Below are 21,871 nucleotides of genomic sequence, written 5' to 3' on the forward strand. Positions count from 1 at the left end.
TTTACCTGTTTGAGGTCCTGCTTTTAACATTCTGTGAACCTGAACTCTCAAGTCCCGAAGGTATTTCACATCAACCATTTAAAATATAATTATTACTTGTACCAAAATGATGTCCAATGTCTGGATCCGGATCCACTAATGTCAAACACACTTGGGAGTTTTTTTGTTGTGCTATACTCACAAACCTAGTGGGAACTTCTACAAATGTTGACTTTAGCACAATTATGCCATACTTCTTTTTATGTCTCTTGGAGTGTATGAAGGGTAAGCTACACAGGAGATTGACTGCAACACATCATGTTCCATACCATAGCCACATTTAGTACAGTAAGGTTGCAGTTCAGGGTACAAATCTCTTCGATCGGCAAGTAATACTGGGAGATTTCAGCAGACCAGGTCCTCATGCTGATCTTCGGAAATTAGACATCTTAGCCTATTTTAGTGATACCACAAACATCAAGGGACCCAACACTGAGCCCTGTGGAATGCTACTGGAAACCACCTTCCAATCACAAAAACATCTGTCCACCATTAACCTTTGTTTACGGTCACTGAGCCAATTTTGGATCAAATTCACCACATCCCCCGAATCCCATGGGCTTTTACTTTTTTGACCAGTCTGCCATGTGGGACCTTGTCAAATGCCTTACTAAAATCCATGTAGACAACATCCACTGCACTACCCTCATCAATCCTCCTTGCTACTTCCTCAAAAAATTCAATTAATATTGTTTCACAAGAAGTGATTAGTAATCCTATCTGTAGAAGGTCCAACGCGTAGGGTAAAACCCAAGAATTAAAATTCATCCCTGCTCATAATTAGGGGTAAGATTTCCATATATATGCAGGGATGGTCTCTCTGAGACATTTCCTTTGTTTTGGAAGAGTAAAGTTTGTAACTTGTGCCAGTCAAAGTCTTTGATGCTTTCTAAAATGATCAGTGAGGTACTGGGGCCAATCATATCAATAATGTTATCAGTGTAGATGTTGTTACGGACAGGTGGTAAGGGATGTATGTGGGTGGTTCCCACCGTTCACCTCCCAACCCACCACAATCGTGTTTTGTTAAAGTGATGCTTTAGCCCCTGAGTAACATTCGGGTCAAATAAATAGACAGGTTTTCTCCTGGGGAAAAAAGTAACGATTCTTAAACAAATCCAGAAACAATCACAACCTCACACACAAACAGGCTGCCAAGAAGGAGGCACATTAATTTCGTCACATGAACATTAAATTTCAAATTGTTGCTCGGAAGAAAAGGAGGTCTGATACAAGGGATTGCCAAGCCCCTGGCTGGAAAGATATGTTTGCATATTAACACACAGTATTTGTAGACAAAGGACCGTTCCCTGCCCCACCCAATACACAGAACAGACGTGGTCAGACCAGTTTAGTCACATGACTAACTGGCAGTTGCAGAGTTTGAACTGAGAGTTTTAAATTGGAGAAACAGTGTTTGAAGACAGAAAGCTCTGTGTTCCTGGATTGAAAAGACCTCCTCTCCTCCTGTCTGCTCCCATATCTTTCTCACAGAACTCCAAAAACCAGCTAAAGACACATGAACCCCAAGGTAGAAAGGTCTCCTACAGAGAACAAGGTTTAAGAAGAATACTGGGCCCCAATGAAAAGCAAGATCAATCTACAAAAGGACTCTACAGTGAGCTCGAAGAACCATAACAAACTCTTCAGATATTGCCTCAAACCTTTCCACTTTATTTTTCTTCTGTTCTTTTCTATCTCTATTTGCATGTGCGTAACGCGTATGCATGCTAGTGAGGGTGTGTCGTGTATCCGCAGGCATTAACCAAATTGGAGTTTTTAGTCTAAGTTTAATAAATTTCACTTTTCTTCTTTAAACCTAAGAAAGCCTGTTTGTGCTCATTTCTTTGCCTTACAATTGGAAAGCGGTGAACAAGGATTCACCAAGGGGCAGTTCAAAACACAGTGTGTTTAAAATCAAACTTTGTTACAGTAAGACCAGGTGAAGGCTGACAGGGACCCTTAGACACCGTTCTCAGCTGGTCGTAACACACATACATTCACAAGAATAGATAGAGAGAAGAGGGTAAGTCCCAAGTGAGGTAAGTGCTCATGGTTTACAGAAGATTATTGAGTCTTCTTGGGAGGAAAAGTCTTTTTTTTTTTTAAAGTTGCAGGCCCAATTATTTACAGTCCTGAACTTGCGGAGGTATTGTAGAGCTCTAGTAGTTTATTATAGTCCAAAGCTGGTGGGGTGTACTTTGTTACCTTCACAGATGGTTAGTCTAAAAGTCACTTTGTGTTGTCTCTGCTGTGGTGACAGTTCTTGGTCAGCAGGATTATTTTTTTAAAAATTCATTCAGGGGTTATGAGCACTGCTGGCTAGGCCAGCATTTATTGCCCATCCCTAAATTCCCTTGAGAAGGTGGTGGTTAGCCACCTTCTTGAACCACTGCAGTCTTTGGGGTGTAGGTATACCAACAGTGCTACGAGGAAGGGAGTTCCAGGATTTTGACCGAGCGACAGTGAAGGAATGGCAATATAGTTCCAGGTCTGGATGGTGTGTGGCTTGGAAGGGAACTTGCAGGCGTTGGTGTTCCCATGCATCTGCTGCTCTTGTCCTTCTAGAATGTAGAGATCATGGGTTTGGAAGGTGCTGTCGAAGAAGCCTTGGTGAGTCGCTGCAGTGCATCTTGTATATGGTACACACTGCTGCCACTTGCAACTTGGTGTTGGAGGGAGTGCATGTTGTAGGTGGTGGACGGGGTGTCAATCAAGCAGGCTGCTTTGTCCTGGATGATGTCGAGCTTCTTCAGTGTTGTTGGAGCTGCACCCATCTAGGCAAGTGGAGAGTATTCCATCACACTCCTGATTTGTGCCTTTTAGATGGTGAACAGGCTTTGGGGAGACAGGACGTGAGTTACTCGCCGCAGCATTCCCAGCCTTTGACCTGCTCTTGTAGCTACAGCACACATGTGGCTGGTCCAGTTCAGTTTCTGGTCAATGGTGACCCATAGGATATTGATAGTGGGGTAATGATAGCGATGGTAATGCCATTGAATGTCATGGGGAGATGGTTAGATTCTCTCTTGTTTGAGATAGTCATTGCCTGGCACTTGTGTGCCGCAAATATTACTTGCCACTTATCAGCCCAAGCTTGGATGTCGTCCAGGTCTTGCTGCATATGGGCAGTGGTTGCTTCAGTATTTGCAGAGTTGCGAATGGTGCTGAGCATTGTGCAATCAGCAGCGAACATCCCCATTTCTGACCTTATGATGGAGGGATGGTCATTGATGAAGCAGCTGAAGATGGTTGAGGCTAGGACGCTACCCTGAAGAACTCCTGCAGTGATGTCCTGGGACTGAGATAATTGACTTCATGTCTGCTGAATCTATCTCACAGGCTTTCTGTAATGTTGGTTTGATTTTCCCTCTCTCTCTCTCCCCAAAGAGTTACCTTTTTAAGGTAGAAATCTCTCACATCAGTTTCTATTAGGAGGCACATGGTCCTCTCCCATTGTGACCACACAATGGGCCAAGATATGATAACCATGACCATTGTTTGATGTTTGAATGGGAATCATTCTGAAATGATGTTGCTGCTTCACACCTTATTCATCTTGGTTTGGCTATGAGCCAGACTGTCCCCAGCATCCTCTGTCAATCCATTCATGTCGATGAGTCATTAATATGCAACAGCTCCTCTCAATTTCAAAGGGGTTCTCCCCAGAGCTATTTCGGACGAGGTTAATGAGCCTCATATCTGTAGACGAGTTTGTGGATTTCGAGTACAGGAAGGGGTCACATGGTCACTACTCCATTTTGACTGTGTATAAGTGTGCATGTTATTGTGGTTTTGTTTAGCAGTTGACTTTTTAAAATTCACAATTCTTCCATTTCATTGTTTATTTCATCACAGCTCCTTCTGTGCATGATACCTCCCCACAAAAGTAAAAAAAAACTGAAATTCTAATTTCATTTTTTTGGGTCTTTTTTGTTTTTTCTCAGAAAGAAGGAAAGTAAGATATAGGGTAGCACACATCATACACATTCAACCCATGTACTCCTCAGGCTTCCAGTCATGACTTCTGTGCAGGCTTTTTGGTTGTACAGTGTATGTTTGATTTCTATGCGGACCTGAGCTAATCTGTCAGGGCTCAGTCTGAATGGGTTGTTTTATTGGCGGGGTCTCTCCTACATCTACATCATGTATTATTAAGGATGGACGGCCCAGTTCGTCCCTGCAAATTTTCTCAAACTCCCTTAGCCGTGTTATTACATCCTGTCTCTGCTGGTCAGAGAGATAGTTGAATACGGTTCTAGTCTCTAATATTTATGTGTTTTACAATTTTATGGTGGGGGGTTCAATTTGAAAGTTTTCTGGGTTCTCTTCCTCATCTAGTTCTTCTTCACTAGGGCTACCTTCCTCTACTGTTCTCACTGTTTGGCATACGCTTACTGGTCTGTTGCGTTCTCGGCTGTGGTACTGTTTTAACATATGGATGTGACACAGTCTTTGCTTTTTCCTCCAACCTGGGATATTAATCAAGTAATTCATGCCATTTACCTTTTCCCTTATACTATATGGGCCCAATGAATCTGGCTTTTAGGGGTTTGCCTTGTAATGGTAACAGTACCGGAAACTGGTACTCTGGTTTTAATTCACAGGCTGCAGCCTTTCTTTCTGCACCTTTTCATGTTTTGTTGAGCTACTTTTAGGTATTCTGTTGATACAGCACAAGCTTCAAAAAATCTGTCCTGAAAGGTGGACACCTAATTTAATACTGAGGTTTCCTCCCTTTGATCCAGGAATTTATTAGTTTGGGGGGGCTCTCAGCTCATGTCCAAAAGCTAAGTCAAATGGGCTGAAACCTGTGGATTCATTTGGTGAATCTTAAGTAGAAAACAGCAAGTAATTTATTCCTTCATTGCAGTCATGGGTGCAATCACAGCAATATGCCCTGATCATGGTTTTTAGGGTTTGAGGCTATCATTCCAGAGCTGCTTGAGACTGTGGGTGGTATGCTGAAGATTTCAGCTGTTTGATACCAAGGCTGTGTATTACTTCTTGCAATGTTCAGGATATGAAGTTTGTTCCTTGATCAGACTGAATTTCTTTGGGTAAACCGTACTTGACCTTCCTTCCTCTACTGTTCTTACTGTTTGGCATACACTTACTGGTCTCTTTCGTCTCAGCTGTGGTAAAGTTTTAACATATGGATGTGACACAGTCTTTGCTTTTTCCTCCAGCCTTGGAAATTAAACAAGTAATTCACGTCATTCATCTTTCCCCTATACTATAGGGGAATGACAATTTGGTGAACTACTATCCACTCCTCCTCTGTGGGGTCTCCACTTCCTCATCAGGATTTCATTTTTAAATACTAACACTCAAACAGTTTCTCTGCCTCTGCCTCAGAGTAGGCTGTCTCGGCTATCCCTTTTAAATCTGGGTCTGTCTGCTGGGCTTCAATTAAAGATGGCCTATTGTAACACCTCCCCTAAATCTCAAAAAAAATGTTTCAGCCAACCTGACCTCTGAGTTTCTGGCTCAGCCTGCTCGGTTGGAGGTTGCTTAGCCATGAATCGGGTTACTACACAGGCAGGAAAGATTCCAGGGACTTCCTCCTGTGTTTATTATGTCTCCCTGGCATCATTTGGCTGGTCCAAGACCACTGGAGTGCTACCACCAGCCAAAACATTGCCTAGCAGCAAATCTATTCCGGCCACATGAAAACTATGAACAATCCAAACTGTAACTGGTCCAGATACCAGATCACACGGCAGGTGACCCGATACAGAGATACTGACATGTATCCTCCTTCAATGGCTCTGACCAGAATCTTTGTCGAGTGAGCTCTCTGATGGAAAGGTCATGCCTTTACCTAGCATTAATGATTGAGTGGCCCCTGTATCTCAGAGCAGGACAATGGATTTGCCTGTCTAATTAGAGGGGTCTGGGGACACCTTTCCCTTTGAAACAAAATCCTGATAACCTTCAGGGATCTTGTCTACTTATGTCACATCTAGGGCAGTATTATTTGAGGGGTCCATTACTGGTGGTTAGGATCACAGACTTACCTGCTTTGTTGCCTGCTTGGGCACCCTTTTCTCGGTGAGCCTTGCGAACTCCTATAATATTTACTGGTTTCCCTTTTAATTTCCAGCAGTCAGCTTTCACATGCCCTGCTTTACTGCAATGGGAACACACAGGGCTGTGGAAAACATTCCTGCCCTCTGCATTTTCTTTCCTTACTGGTGGACGCCTACTTCATTCTCACTTTTGGTTCCGTTTTCACTAGCACCCCATCTTGTATCATTATTATCCCACTTTCTGTCCTTCCCAGACCTCTGGGGTTTGCTATGGAAGGGTTTCCCCTGAAAAAAGGATTTATAAGTAAGCTTATAATCATCTGCCCTTGCAACTGCTTATCTTACCTTTGTAATTCTCTGTTCTTCAATAGGAGTCTTTATGTTCAATTTATTTTTAAATTTTTCCAGCAAAATCACTTCTCTCAAATTTTCATGAGAGGTCTAACTCGAGAGATCGGATCTAGCAATCAAAAGCCATGTTTCTAATTCTTTCAAATTTAATATAGGTTTAGGTAGGTTTTCTCCTAGCATTTTGAAACTGATGCCAATAGGCTTCAGGAATAACCTGTATGTATTTAACATAGCAGCTTTAGTCTGTTCACAAATCGAGGGAGCTTTCCTTTGATAACACAGACTGAGCTTCGTGAGCTCTGCCCATCAATTCGCTTTATAAGAGGAGGGTCCAATATTCTTTTGGTCATTTTAGCCTGGTAGCTATTTCCTCAAAGCAAATAAAATAGGATTTGACCTCTTTCTCATTGAATTTAGGCATTAACTGTGCGTATCTCAATACATCAACGTTTTGCTCAGAATTGGGGATAAGGTTTGAGTGGCTGGAGGCATTCTCACCTTGTGCTTGCAGCTTTTCTAATTCAAACTTTCTTGCTGCTTCCTCTCTTTCCTTTTGCAGTTGCACCTCCTCTCTTCTCAACTGCATTTCCTTTTTTTTCAACTGCAACTCCTCCTTTTCCTTCTGAATTCTAGTTAGGGCTATTCTTTCAGTTTCAAATTCCATGCTTTCTTCTTCTGGTTCAGGATTAAGTTTAAAATGGTTAATTAGACTCTTCACTATTTCAGGTTTCTTTGTTTTTTTAAATGAAACTGACTCCCACCCAGACAGCTAAGCTTTTTAAATCTACAATACTTAATTTATTTAACTTCCATGGGATATGTCTCCCTGCTCTACAAATTCGTCAGCATTAAATGGCATAGGGGTGGCACAGTGGTGCAGAGGTTAGCAACTCAGCCTCACAGCTCCAGCAACCCAGGTTCAATTCTGGGTACTGCCTGTGCGGAGTTTGCAAGTTCTCCCTGTGACCGTGTGGGTTTTTGCCGGGTGCTCCGGTTTCCTCCCACAGCCAAAGACTTGCAGGTTGATAGGTAAATTGGCCATTGTAAATTGCCCCTAGTATAGGTAGGGGAATTGAGGGAAGGTGGGGCTGTGAGAGGGTAATGGGATTAATGTAGGATTAGTATAAAATGGTTGGTTGATGGTCGGCACAAACTCAGCGGGCCGAAGGGTCTGTTTCAGTGCTGTATCTATAAATAAATAAATGTGACCGTGCCTTTTTGTTTCTAGCACTGTAGAAAAAAAACTGATACGAGAAAATCTGTTTGTTCAACTTTCCACCATTTTAAGAGGTCAATTTTCCTCCCTTTTTCAAATCTCTCATTTAGTCTGATTGTTCAGAATCTTGGCTTTGAGCCCCCAATTTGTTATGGACAGGTGGTAATGGGTGTGGGTAGTTCCCACTGTTCACCTTCCAACTGACCGCAATTGTGCTTTGCTAAAGTGATGCTTTAGAGTAGGTAAAAAAAAAACTATTTTTAAACAAATCCCGAAATGATTGCAGCCTCACACACACACATTCACCCACACATACATACACATGAAATAGAGAGAAAAGGATAAGAGGTAGTTTAAAGTCCCAAGTGAGGTAAGTCTTCATGATTTACAGATTATCGAGTCTTCTCGGAGGAAAAGTCTTTTTTTTTAAAAAGTTGCAGTCCTGATTATTCGCAGTCTTGAACTTGCGGAGGTATTATCGAGCCCTAGTAGTTGTAATACAGTCCAAAGCTGGTGGTGTGTACATTGTTACCTTCTCAGATGGTTAGTCTCAAAGTCACTTTGTGATGTCTCTGCTGTGGTGCTATTCTTGGTCAGCAGGATTCTTTTCTTGTCTGCTGGATCTTTCTCACAGGCTTTCTGCAATGTTGCTTTGATCTATCCTCTCTCTCTCCAGACAGCTACCTTTCTAAAGGTAAAAATCTCTCATCAGTTTCTGTTGAGAGACTCATGGCCCTCTCCCGTGTTGTGACCTCAATGGGACAAGATATGATGACCATGACCATCCTTTCATGTTTGAATGGGAATCATTCTGTTATGATATTGCTACTTCACACCTTATTCATCTTGGTTTGGCTATGAGCCAGACTGTCTCCAGCATCCTCTGCTAATCAATTCATGTCAATCAGTCATTAACATGCAATAGCTCCTCTCAAAAGGGGTTCTCCCCAGAGCTATTTCAGATGAGGTTAATGAGCCTCTTCTCTGTAGATGAGTTTGTGGATTTCCAGTACAGGAGGGGTCACACGGACACGAATCCATTTTGACTGTGTATAAGTGTCCGTGTTCTTGTGATTTTGTTTAGTAGTTGACTTTTTAAATTCATAATTCTTCCACTTCATTGTTTATTTCATCACAGTTCCTTCCATGCACGACAATGTCATTTCATGTATAGCCCTTCCCGCCTGCATTCCGATAGCTGTTTTTCTCCCAATAGCTGTTGCCAGTGGTTGTACGACTGGGGTAAAGAGGGGAAAGAGAGCTGACTCTAATGGTTCACACAGTGCAGATGGAATATGGAGGAGCTGTGGGCATTAGAGTATGAGGGGTGCGAGTAGAGGATTCTGATTCACTTCCAGTAAACCATTCTCTTAAACAGGAATAGTGCCGGAAGACTGGAGGATAGCAAATGTTGTCCCCTTGTTCAAGAAGGGGAGTAGAGACAGCCCTGGTAATTATAGACCTGTGAGCCATACTTCGGTTGTGGGTAAAATGTTGGGAAAAGGTTATAAGAGATAGGATTTATAATCATCTTGAAAAGAATAAGTTCATTAGAGATAGTCAGCACGGTTTTGTGAAGGGTAGGTCGTGCCTCACAAACCTTATTGAGTTTTTCGAGAAGGTGACCAAACAGGTGGATGAGGGTAAAGCAGTGGATGTGGTGTATATGGATTTCAGTAAGGCGTTTGATAAGGTTCCCCACGGTAGGCTATTGCAGAAAATACGGAAGTATGGGGTTGAAGGTGATTTAGAGCTTTGGATCAGAAATTGGCTAGCTGAAAGAAGACAGAGGGTGGTGGTTGATGGCAAATGTTCATCCTGGAGTTTAGTTACTAGTGGTGTACCGCAAGGATCTGTTTTGGGGCCACTGCTGTTTGTCATTTTTATAAATGACCTGGAAGAGGGTGTAGAAGGGTGGGTTAGTAAATTTGCAGATGACACTAAGGTCGGTGGAGTTGTGGATAGTGCCGAAGGATGTTGTAGGGTACAGAGGGACATAGATAGGCTGCAGAACTGGGCTGAGAGATGGCAAATGGAGTTTAATGCGGAAAAGTGTGAGGTGATTCACTTTGGAAGGAGTAACAGGAATGCAGAGTACTGGGCAAATGGGAAGATTCTTGGTAGTGTAGATGAACAGAGAGATCTTGGTGTCCAGGTACATAAATCCCTGAAGGTTGCTAACCAGGTTAATAGGGCTGTTAAGAAGGCATATGGTGTGTTAGCTTTTATTAGTAGGGGGGTCGAGTTTCGGAGCCACGAGGTCATGCTGCAGCTGTACAAAACTCTGGTGAGACCGCACCTGGAGTATTGCGTGCAGTTCTGGTCACCGCATTATAGGAAGGATGTGGAAGCTATGGAAAGGGTGCAGAGGAGATTTACTAGGATGTTGCCTGGTATGGAGGGAAGGTCTTACGAGGAAAGGCTGAGGGACTTGAGGTTGTTTTCGTTGGAGAGAAGGAGGAGGAGGTGACTTAATAGAGACATATAAGATAATCAGAGGGTTAGATAGGGTGGATAGTGAGCGTCTTTTTCCTCGGATGGTGATGGCAAACACGAGGGGACATAGCTTCAAGTTGAGGGGTGATAGATATAGGACAGATGTGAGAGGTAGTTTCTTTACTCAGAGAGTAGTAAGGGCGTGGAACGCCTTGCCTGCAGCAGTAGTAGATTCGCCAACTTTAAGGGCATTTAAGTGGTCATTGGATAGACATATGGATGAAAATGGAATAGTGTAGGTCAGATGATTTCACAGGTCGGCGCAACATCGAGGGCCGAAGGGCCTGTACTGCGCTGTAATGTTCTAAAAAAAAAAATAGGAAGGAGGAAGTCCCACTCTATCTGGTTGAATTCTAGCACTGAATTAAGAGGAAGTATTGGAACAGTGATTTTGATACTATTACAGTGATGAATCACAGGTTATATAAATTGTTTGTCTTGCTCCTTGGTCAGACTTCTCAACCCATTGGAGATGCTCAACCATAGCATACAAACTCCTTCAATACCACAGCTTGTCCCACACGGAGTATTAGCTCCTCTGCAGGACAAGGTATACAGTCCAAACAACAAATGCATAATCGGGTTTGAAAGAACTCTTGCGTTAAAATGATATAAGCAGTTTTTTTCCCACTGGAAGGAAAATGTCACCACAGGTTGTTTTCTTTCATACCTCCTAGCAACTAATCATGCAGCAGCACCGGAAGGGACCTAGAAACTGTCTCTTCCCACTTTTGTGCTTTTCATGCCATCTCAGCCAAAAAAACACTTTAAATAATACATTATATATATATTACATATCCCCAAACATAAAAAGAGCACTAACCTTTCTTTTTAATTTTGGTAAGTCTGGCAGTTTTGGCAGGACCAGTGTTTTTATCAACACTTACATATGGTCTTAGCCCGTCTAGCTGTTTGTCTCTATAGTCACAAACGGTCACGTCTGCATTATTTCCAACTTGCATGTTATACTGCAGATTACTTTTCTCTTTTTTGACAACAGGATCATGGTCTTGATCTACCATCGTGCCTATGTATTCTGCCCCAGCAGTAGCTGCATCCAGTTCCACTCTTTCAATGCTCTGCATCTCTCCATTTGGCCCTACCTAACAGTGAAGATATTATCAACAACAGGAAGGTTGATGGGAACAAAAATACAAATGAAACCACAGCTTTATAGCATATGTGACCAGAGAACAGTATTGATGTCTGAGGAAGATATACTTTTTCCATGTTCTGGCTGGCATCGCACGCAACTGATTCAAATAAATTGGCAATAATATTTACGTTCAAATTTGCCATGTCCAATCAGTTGCTTTAAAAAATAATCTCATGCATGCCAAAAACACAAACAGGTACATGTTACAAAATGGAAATCTCTTGTACACCGCCAATATGAACACAAATTTTTCGAGTGTTATTCATAGTACATTAATGATTTGTGGTAAGATGTGGCTGTTAATTAATAATGCTCAGAATTAGATAGCCCCAAATTTTCAAGTCTTAGGAGTCAATTAAACACATGGTTGATTATACATTCTTACTTCTAATGGTGTGCACAACTGCACAGAATCGTTAGTGTAGACTGTAAGTTAAAAAATGTTTTTTAAAATGTTAATTATATTTTCTTCCTGTTTATGTGTTTCTTTTTAGTTCCTGCTCACACAATCTGTTCCATAACACTGAAAAGAATTCCTGTTATTGGCCTTGTCCCACTATGCTGCTTCATGTGTTTGCACTTTTATTAGTATAGGTTATACTGCTACATTTAAATCATCTCCCATTTAAATCATCTCCCACATTCTTTACCCTCCAACTCTGACTTTCGGTAAAATCTGCCCACCAGAGGTGACAGAGCTTTCAGCTGTGCCAGTTGCCTCTCGCTTATGGATCACCCTTCCTACACTCTTCTTCCTCACTTGTCCTTCCATCTTGAAAACTTCTCAAAAGCCAACTTTTCCACTGAGCATCCAGTCACTCCGGATCTTTCTCTCCATGCTTGACATCTGTTTCTGTAGTGCTTTGGGATTTTTTTTAATGCTAAAGGCATTACACAGATAGAAGTTTGTGTTGGTGTACAGGGCTCACAGTAAGCTCTAATTTTCATCGGTGGGAGAAAGTAACCATGCAGGGTAACCTTCTTGGTTTATGTTTCATTTTATCACAGCACACAGTAAACATCTTAATCTTGGAGAAGACCACAGGGTAGCATTTTGATAAAAGCATAATAAAAATCTGGGAGCTCTGGATTACGACACACACATCTGTGATGATGTTTGCTGAAAAATGATGGCTGGGCTGGAACTACCAGAAATAAAGTAACTTTAAAAAAAACATGGCACATAGGGCATTGATAGTCCAATGCCTGGGTGACAAGGATGCAGCCTAATATGCACAAATCCTGCCCAGCAGGTTGCCAGAGTATGAGAGTGCCAACTGAAGTGAAGGCATTGCCCAACAGGAAGGGATCCACCAAGGCTTCTGTTGCAACGTAGTATAAGCTGGCTTTGCAAAGGTTTGGGAGCATGTTACTTGTCCCCTTTCGTTACCAAAGACTAAAATTTACACCTAAAATGTACCCTAAAGCAAGAACAGACGGCATATGAAGAATCATTTGCCTTCTCTCAAAAATGCAAGTTTTAAAGAGCACAGTAATTTTAATGTAATGTCTTCAGTGATGTCACTAGAATTTCAGCAACAAAGTGACTCCTAACAACGCAACCGGCCGTGGTCATCATCAGACTGCACCAAGCTGCGCACATGCATAAATGAGCTCCTGCTCTCTGTGCGTGCGTGGTGTTCCACATTGCAAGGACTGGTTGGCGCTTGCGCAGATGACATCATCAGGGGAAACGGGGAGAGCGGGGTCGGAGGAAGAGTGGGGTGGGGGGAAAGCAGGGAGTGAGCGGGGTGGGTGGTAAGCAGTGAGAGAGCACCCCCCCACCCCGGCCACTGACTGCAGGCCGCTCACTACGCACACCCCGCCCCCCGGGCACTCGCTCCCTGCTTCTCCTGACCCCGCCCGCTCTCTCCCGCCGCTCGCTCCCTGCTTCGCCCGCCCGCCCTCTCCCCACTTCCCCTGCCCGCTCTCTCCGGCCATTATGTGCTGCCATGGGTTTACGTTGCCTTGCTGTGATTATTTGAGCAGCGCCATCTTTAGTCCTGGCAGCTGCCTGAACGTCTCAAACTGTGATGTATTAGTGGAACCGGCTACATTTGTGCATGTGCCAGTACAGCGCCACCTTGTGGTTATGTTGTCAACAAATGCAGCCTTTCAGCAAAGCCATAATGACAAGCATTTTTTGGGTCTCTTGAAACTGACAAACTAGAGTTGACATTGCTAAACAGCTCCTTTAGAGTAAAGTGAAGGGTCAGATTCCTGATATTTAAAAAAACTGCAGGATGACCACATTTCAGCAACAGACAGGAAGCAGTAAATTCTTAGAGTGCATTTATATGACAACTTTAATGTTAGCAAGGAAACTTGTTTCCACTTCACACTGGTGCTAATGTAGATGAAACCTGGAGTAAGGGCCCTACTCAACTCTGGAGTACAGTGTGATATATTTATGTTTGGCTGGGTATCAGACATGAAAATCTGTTACCACATTCAGAAGCCTCCAAGCTAGGCCACTAAGAATACTACATTTACAGGCGTTTCTGTTTGTCCAACATAGGATCGGGGGAGCATTGGTTTTACACCCAATCCATTGACTTCAAGGACGAGTAAAATTGGCCGAGGCGTAAAACTAATGTTGCACCTGATCCTGTCAGTTTCCTGACATGCAGGTGAGGCTAAAATTACCCCCTCATTCTCTGTACGGACACACTAGACTCAATTTTCAATTTGGTGTCAGGATCCCGACGCCTGGATAACTGTTGGGTCCCAACCCTGTGCCACATCTGCATTGCTCACACGATGCTACTTTAAATGTAAATGCTGTAATTGGGCCAGAGGCTAGCTTGCCTACAAATTAGTGGCGCCGAGGATTACTAGGACGTGGGAGCTGCCTGCAGAGCGCAAGGAGCAAAGACAAGCAGCAGCCATGTGCTGCCTTGCAGAAGAGAGCATGTAGCACCTTGGAGACGCAGCAGCCTAACCGTGCAGGAAAGTGGCCATATGGCCAAATGAGCGGTACTGCGCAAGATCCCCCAGGTTCTGAGATCTTTCACCACATTAAAAAAGGCTTTAACTTCTCCCCGCATTGAACCCAACAACGGTGCACGAATGTGCGCCGCACTGGTGGGGTTCGCCGATTTCCCAATTGAAAATTGCATACTTGCTTTCACTGGCTTGCTAACAAACTCATCAAGGAGCTTAACAGGCTGTTAATTGGCGGCGAGTGGGCTCCCGACTCTGTCAGCCACCCCCCTGCCCTCACTTTGAGGATTGAAGCGCATCCCGGAGGTGTCGGGATCCAGAGTAGACAACTTGGCCCTTCGAGCCTGCTCCGCCATTCAACAATATCATGGCTGATCTGATTGTAACCTCAATTCCACATTCCCGCCAATTCCCGATAACCTTTCACCCCTTATGAAGAATTTATCTACCTCTGCCTTAAAATATTCAAAAATGTCTCTTCATTTGCCTTAAAAGGGCAATCCCTTATTTTTAAATGATCCCCAGTTCTAGATTCTCCCACAAGGGGAAACATCCTTTCCACATCCACCTTGTCAAGACCCCACAGGATCTTATATGTTTCAGTCAAGTCGCCTCTTACTCTTCTAAACTCCAGCAGTTACAAGCCTAGCCTGCCCAACCTTTCCTCACAAGACAACACACCCATTCTGGGTATTAGTCTAGTGAACCTTCTCTGAACTGCTTCCAATACATTTATATCCTCTTAAATAAGGAGATCAATACTGTACACAGTACTCCAGATGTGGTCTCACCAATGCCCTGTATAACTGTAGCACAACCTCCCTACTTGTTATTATTTATTCATGGGATGTGGGCATCACTGGCTAGGACAGCATTTATTACCCATCCCTAATTGCCCTCGAGAAGGTGGTGGTAAGCTGCCTTCTTGAACCACTGCAGTCTGTGTGAGATAGGTACAACCACAGTGCTGTTAGGAAGGGAGTTCCAGGATTTTGACTCAGCAACAGTAAAGGAACGGCGAGATAGTTCCACATCAGGATGGTGTGTAGCTTGGAGGAGAACTTTCAGGTGGTGGTGTTCCCAAGCAACTAGTGCTTTTGTCCTAGGTGGTAGAGGCCACAGGTTTGAAAGGTGCTGTCGAAGCAGCCTTGGTGCGTTGCTGCAGTGCATCTTGTAGATGATTGACACTGCTGCCACTGTGCATCAGTGGTGGAGGGAGTGAATGTTGAAGGTGGTGGATGGGGTACCAATCAAGCGGGCTGCTTTGTCCTGGATGGTGTCAAGCTTTTTGAATATTGTTGAAGCTGCACACATCCAGGCAAATGGAGAGTATTCCATCACACTCCTGACTTGTGGCTAGTAAATTGTGGACAGGCTTTGGGGAGTTAGAAAGGGAGTTACTCACCTCAGGATTCCTAGCCTCTGACCTGCTCTTGTAGCCACTTTATTTATATGGCTACTCCAGTTCAGTTTCTGGTCAATGGTAACCCCAGGATGTTGACAATTGGGGATTCAGTGATCGTAATGCCATTGAATGGCATGGGGAGATGGTTAGATTCTCTCTTGCCTGAGATGTTCATTGCCTGGCACTTGCCATTTATCAGCCCAAGCCTGGATATTGTCCAGGTCTGGCTGCACTTCTACACGGATTGCTTCAGTATCTGAGGAGTCGCGAATGGTGCTGAACATTGTGTAATCATCAGCGAACATCCCCACTTCTGACCTTATGATGGAGGGAAGGTCACTGATGAAGCAGCTGAAGATGATTGGGCCTACGACACCACTGAGGAACTCCTGCAGTGATGTCCAGGAGCTGAGATGATTGACCTCCGACAATCACAACTATCTTCCTTTGCGCTAGGTATGACTCCTACCAGTGGAGAGTTTTACCCGATTCCCATTGACTCCAGTTTTGTTTGGGCTTCTTGATGCCAGCCTCGGTCAAATGCTGTCTTGATGTCAAGGGCAGTCACTCACCTCACCTCTTTTGTCCATGTTTGAACAAAGGTTGTAATGAGGTCAGGAGCTGAGTGACCTTGGCGGAACCCAAACTGAGAGTCACTGAGCAGGTTATTGCTAAGCAAGTGCCGTTTGACAGCACTGTCGACGGCATCTTCCATCACTTTACTGACGATGGAGTAGACTGATAGGGTAGTAAATAGCCAGTTTGGATTTGCTTTTTATGTACAGGCATATCTGGGCAATTTTCTACATTACTGGGTAGATGCCAGAGTTGTAGCTGTAATGGAACAGCTTGGCTAGGAGCACGGCAAGCTCTGGAGCACAGGTCTTCAGTACTATTGCTGGAATATTGTCAGGGCCCATAGCCTTTGCAGTATCCAGTGCCTTCAGTCATTTCTTGATATCACGCGGAGTGAATCGAGCTGGCTGGAGACTGGCATCTGTGATGCTGGGGACTTCAGGAGGAGGCAGAGATGGATCAGCCAATCAGCAGTTCTGGTTGAAAATTGATGCAAATGCTTCAGCCCTATCCTTTGCACTGATGTGCTGGGCTCCCCCATCATTAAGAATGGGGATATTTGTGGAGCCACCTCCTCCTATTAGTTGTTTAATTGTCCACCAGCATTCACGACTGGATGTGGCAGGACTGCAGAGCTTAGATATGATCCGTTGGTTGTGGGATCGCTTTGCTCTGTCTATTGCATGCTGCTTACACTGTTTGGCATGCAAGTAGTCCTGGGTTGTAGCTTTACCAGGCTGACACCTCAATTTGAGATATGCCTGGTGCTACTCCTGGCATGCCCTCCTGCACTCTTCCTTGAACCAGGGTTGATCCCCTGGCTTGATGGTAATGGTAAAAGTGTGGGATATGCCGGGCCATGAGGTTAGATTGGGGGTTGAGTACAATTCTGCTGCTGCTGATGGCCCACAGTGCCTCATGGATGCCCAGTTTTGAGTTGCTGGATCTGTTCAAAGTCTATCCCATTTACATGGTGGTGGTGCCACACAACACGATGGAGGGCATCCTCAATGGGAAGGGGGGACTTTGTCTCCAGAAGTACTGTGCGGTGATCACTCCTACCAATAGTCATGGACAGATGCATCTGCAACAGGCAGATTGGTGAGGACGGGGTCAAGTATGTTTTTCCCTCTTATTGGTTCCTCACCACTTGCCGCAGACCCAGTCTAGCAGCTATGCCCTTTAGAATTCTGCCTGCTCGGTCAGTAGTGGTGCTACCGAGCCACTCTTGGTGATGGACATTAAAGTCCCCCACCCAGAGTACATTCTGAGCCCTTGCCCCCTAAGTGCTTCTTCCAAGTGGTGTTCAACATGGACGAGTACTGATTCATCAGCTGAGGGGGGGGGGGGTGGCAGGTGTTAATCAGCAGGAGGTTCCCTTGTCCATGTTTCACCTGATGCCATGAGACATGGAGGTGATGTTGAGGACTCCCAGGGCAGCTCCCTCCCACTATGCTGGATCTGTCCTGCCAGTGGGACAGGACATACCCGGGGATGGTGATGGCGGTGTCTGGGACATTGCCTGTAAGGTATGAATCCGTGAGTATGATTATTTGCCTCTAGTCTTAGACTAGTCTTAGACCCACTCTTCTCTCCCTCAAACTGAATGTAAAATTCATTCATATTATGATTGCTGCTGTCTATGGGCACCTTCACTATGAGATCATTAATTAATCCTACCTCGTTGCACAATACTAGGTCTAGTTTCGCCTGCTCTCTGGCTGGCTCCATAGCGTGCTGTTCTAAGAAACGATCCAGAAAACATTCTATTAACTCCTGATCCAGGCTACCTTTGCCTATCTGATTTTTCTTGTCTTTAATGTAGCTTAAAATCCCCCATGATTATCGCCATACCTTTCTGACAAGATCCCATTATTTCTTCCCTTATATCCCGTCTTACCGTGTGGTTACACCACCACCTGGGTTTCACACAGTCCTGCACCCAAACATTGGTTGAAACCCTTGAGAAAAGACATAAAAGGCTATTTTTAGTTATTTACCGTGCTTCTGTAGGGGTACAAAATTATGGGGTGAGATGAAGAGAACCCCTATGAAAAGTGTAGGCATCTGTCTGAAAATTTGTAGTGTAAATGCATCCTTATTAACCATTTGAAATTTATAAGGAAATAAGTTTTTAAAAAACTAACAACTGAGTGGTAAAAGCCTCATTTTTTCACAAAGCTTCTAACTTCATACCTTAAAAACATGCACTCCTTCAGGGAGTGGAAGAGTGTGCATGATCTCTCCCTCACCATCCAAGGCCTGCCTCAGCCCACTTGGAATCATTTCAATCCCTTGTTGATGCATTGTCATCAAGTTGACCTCAGTCAGGCCAGGTTGGATGTGCTCATCCATGTTCACTACCTGCAATGTGATGATGTGCATTTTGTCACAACCTTCCTGCTCAACAGAATATTCCCTGATGTCCTCTTCTGACTTTGTTAAAAATAAAGTTGCTTCATGGGGTAAAATTTCACTTTCCATCATGGTTTCCAAATTGTTGATTTCACCACTTCTTTCATGTTTATTTCATATTCTGTCAACCTCATCGCCCTTTACTGTTGTCGTTTATATTGATGTTAGCAATTGTTTCCAATTCTGAGGGCTCAACTGACATGGTTGTCTGCTTGAAAAGAAAAGTGAATTACTCAAAATGTTTGAATACTTAATTTAACCCAATGGAACATTAACATAATCACACTTCAAAAGTACATTGGCTGTAAAGCACTTTGGGATGTCAAGGTTCTGAAAGGTGCTATATAAATGCTCGTCCCTTTTTTTAAAACAGGTTATATTTTCTTCATTTATCAGAATTTTCACACCTGATTTACACTCCCACTAATATAACACAGCATAACAAGCAGATGAATCAAAACAGCACTGAATATGTTTCTTTCACGAATATACTGCTGCCAGAGTGGGTAACATGATGTGAGTCTTACAAAGATACCTAGAGTGCTGTGTATCAAGATTGTCCTATACAACACGTTGGAACTTTAACAGGGAGGCCTGTTATAATAGTGAACATGGCACATTGGAATCTCTCCCAGTACCTTTTAAAAATGATGGGGATGGGAGAGCTTCTCTCTGGTGGAAACGTTTCCAGATATTTAATTTTCAGCACACTAGCGGCACCAAGAGTCCTTCAGTAATTTAAACTGCCACGCCTCATTAAAATGTCACAGATCTATTTCCTACCTGGTATTAGTCTGCTAACTTATATTAATTCACGAGATCTTGGCTTGCTTTCGGCAACCACCTCAAGGTTAAAATCGACAGGAATGGGGAGAGCTCAAAGCTGTTTTAACTGTGCATCCACCCAGGAAGACTTCTGCTGGGCAAGTAAAGTTTAAAATTGTCCTTAGGTGTGACAGGGATTTGTGAACTGCTACCTGCAGTTCTGTACATACCAGAATCGCATCAAATATGAGTTCAGCTTTACAGATTTGTGGGTTTAAAGGCGTGTCTTCCTTAAATTATTTTGGGCCTTGGTAATGTTATCCATTCAAAATTCCAGAATTGTCAGATTCTCGTCGCCCAACTCTTGAAATGCAATTGCATCCTGTAAATTTGATGATTTGACCAAGTCTTCTGCACCTACTCAGTGCTCTTTTTAAGAGCAATGCGATTACTTACCTGCTATATTAAAACATTACACAACTTCGCATATTGCGATCAATAATAGTTATAATTTAAACATGGCTGCTGGGACTGGAAACTCCTTAGCAATGTGATTAATAAAACAGGTCTGAGACGGATTGGCCTCCCTGAGAAGGAGCGGAGTGCAGGCCTGAGGAAGGTGAGAGCGGCCAAACGCCACCTCAGAGAGAGAGAGGGGCCTTCTTGTTGATGCTCCACCTTTTACTGCCGTCGAACAAGAGCCTCCACCCCGGAGCCGCACGAGTGACGGCTGCTGCCTCTGGCTTCGGCAGTGCCCCGCGCATGCGCCCTGGCGCCTCCAGCAGGCGGGAAAAGAGCCGCTCGCGCCAAAGCAGCAAAATGGTGGGCAGCGGTAGTGCGCATGTGCGGCCAGTTGCCAGAGTGTTGGAAAGAAAGGTGCTTATCAGAGTTAGAATACATCAAACTGTGAATGACATCAAACAAATAGCAACGGCCGAATCATATTACATTTCATTTTTTAATGCTCATTTGTAGCCTGTAATATTACAATTTGTCTTTGAAGATGGGCTGAGGGATTCCAGTGAAAGCAGGCTGCACAACCTGTAGGGGAAGCGAGGTAAACACATCAGGGAGAAAGGAATTGGAGGCTATGCTGATACATAGGCCTGAATTTTACCGGTCCCTCGATGTCAGGGGCCATAAAATACTTGCGGGAGTGGTCCGCCACAATGCCCGATGCCGAGAAGGCCCCGCCGCAGTTTACCAGTGGCAGCAAGGCGGGCCTTCATTTAAATATTAAAAGTAATTAAAACAACATGTATATCAACTTACCTTGTCCCATTGGCCATCCCATGCCGATATTATGGCCGCCAGTCGCAAATCATGCGCCTTCGGAACTCCATTTGGAGTTCCGCGGCAAGTCACTAATTGGGAGGGGGGAGGAGTGAAATTATCAGGGCAGGCAGGCTGGGGTGGGAGTGGGGAAAACACTTTTTATTGGCTGTGGGGATAGTGGGAAGGGGTTGAAGGGAAAATGTTCAGATTGGGAATAAATTTCATTTTGTTGATATTGCCCCGAAATCTGCAGGAACCATTCCAGAGTCTATAGAATTTTGAAAGATGACCACCATCTATCTCTACAGCCATCTCTTTCAACATTCTGGGATGTAGATCATTAGGTCCAGGGGATTTATTTACTTTAAGTCCCATTAATTTCTCTAGTACTTTTTTTACTCATATTAATATCTTGCAGTTCTTTGTTTACACTAGTCCCTTGATTCTCCATTATTTGTGGGAGGTTTTTAGTATTTTCCTCCGTGAAGACAGACATGAAGTATTTGTTTAATTTCTCTGCCATTTCCTTATTCCCCACTATAAATTCTCCTGACTCCACTTGTAATAGACCCACATTTGCCTTTGCTAATCTTTTCCTTTTTGCATACCTGCAGAAGCTTTTACAGTTCATTTTTATGTTTCTCGCTAGTTTACTCTCATTATATTTTTCCTTTCTTAATCTTTTTCTTGATCCTCCTTTGCAGAATTCTGAAATGCTCCCAATCCTCAGGTTTACCATTTTTGGCAACTTTTATGCCACTTCCTTTGCTCCAGCACAATCCCTGATTTATTTTGTTAGCCACTGTTGGAACACTTTTCTTGCTGGGTTTTTGTGTATTAAAGGAATGTATTTTGTTGTAAACTATACATTAGTCCTTTAAAGGTTAGCCATTGCCTGTCTACCATCATACCTTTTAACGTAGTTTCCCAATCCACCATAGCCAATTTGCCCCACATACCTTCACAGTTTCCTTTGCTTAGATTAAGACCCTAGTTTCTTATTGAACTACATCACTTTCAAACTTAATGTAAAATTCTATCATATTATGGTCATTGTTTCCTAAAGGCTCCTTTGCAACAAGATTATTAATTAGCCATTTTCTATTGCACAATACTAGATCTAAAATAGCCCATTCCCTAGTTGGTTCCGCTATGTACTACTCGAGAAAACCATCTCGCATGCATTCCAAGAATTCGTCCTC

The 21,871-nt window shown here is 43.6% G+C and overlaps 1 protein-coding gene across 1 annotated transcript in view; it reads right to left on the reverse strand.

Annotated features, from left to right (window-relative positions):
- The window catches only part of LOC137378244 (transcriptional repressor CTCF-like), a 97,878-nt gene extending 79,177 nt beyond the window's left edge, over positions 1-18,701 (reverse strand). Inside the window, 2 exon segments of the mRNA XM_068048471.1 lie at positions 10,958-11,237; positions 18,411-18,701. Coding sequence (XP_067904572.1) covers positions 10,958-11,237; positions 18,411-18,701 — 571 coding nt within the window.
- Between the last annotated feature and the right edge of the window lie 3,170 nt (positions 18,702-21,871).

The sequence above is a fragment of the Heterodontus francisci genome, chromosome 16 (assembly GCF_036365525.1).
Source record: "Heterodontus francisci isolate sHetFra1 chromosome 16, sHetFra1.hap1, whole genome shotgun sequence".
Classification (NCBI taxonomy): Eukaryota; Metazoa; Chordata; class Chondrichthyes; order Heterodontiformes; family Heterodontidae; genus Heterodontus; species Heterodontus francisci.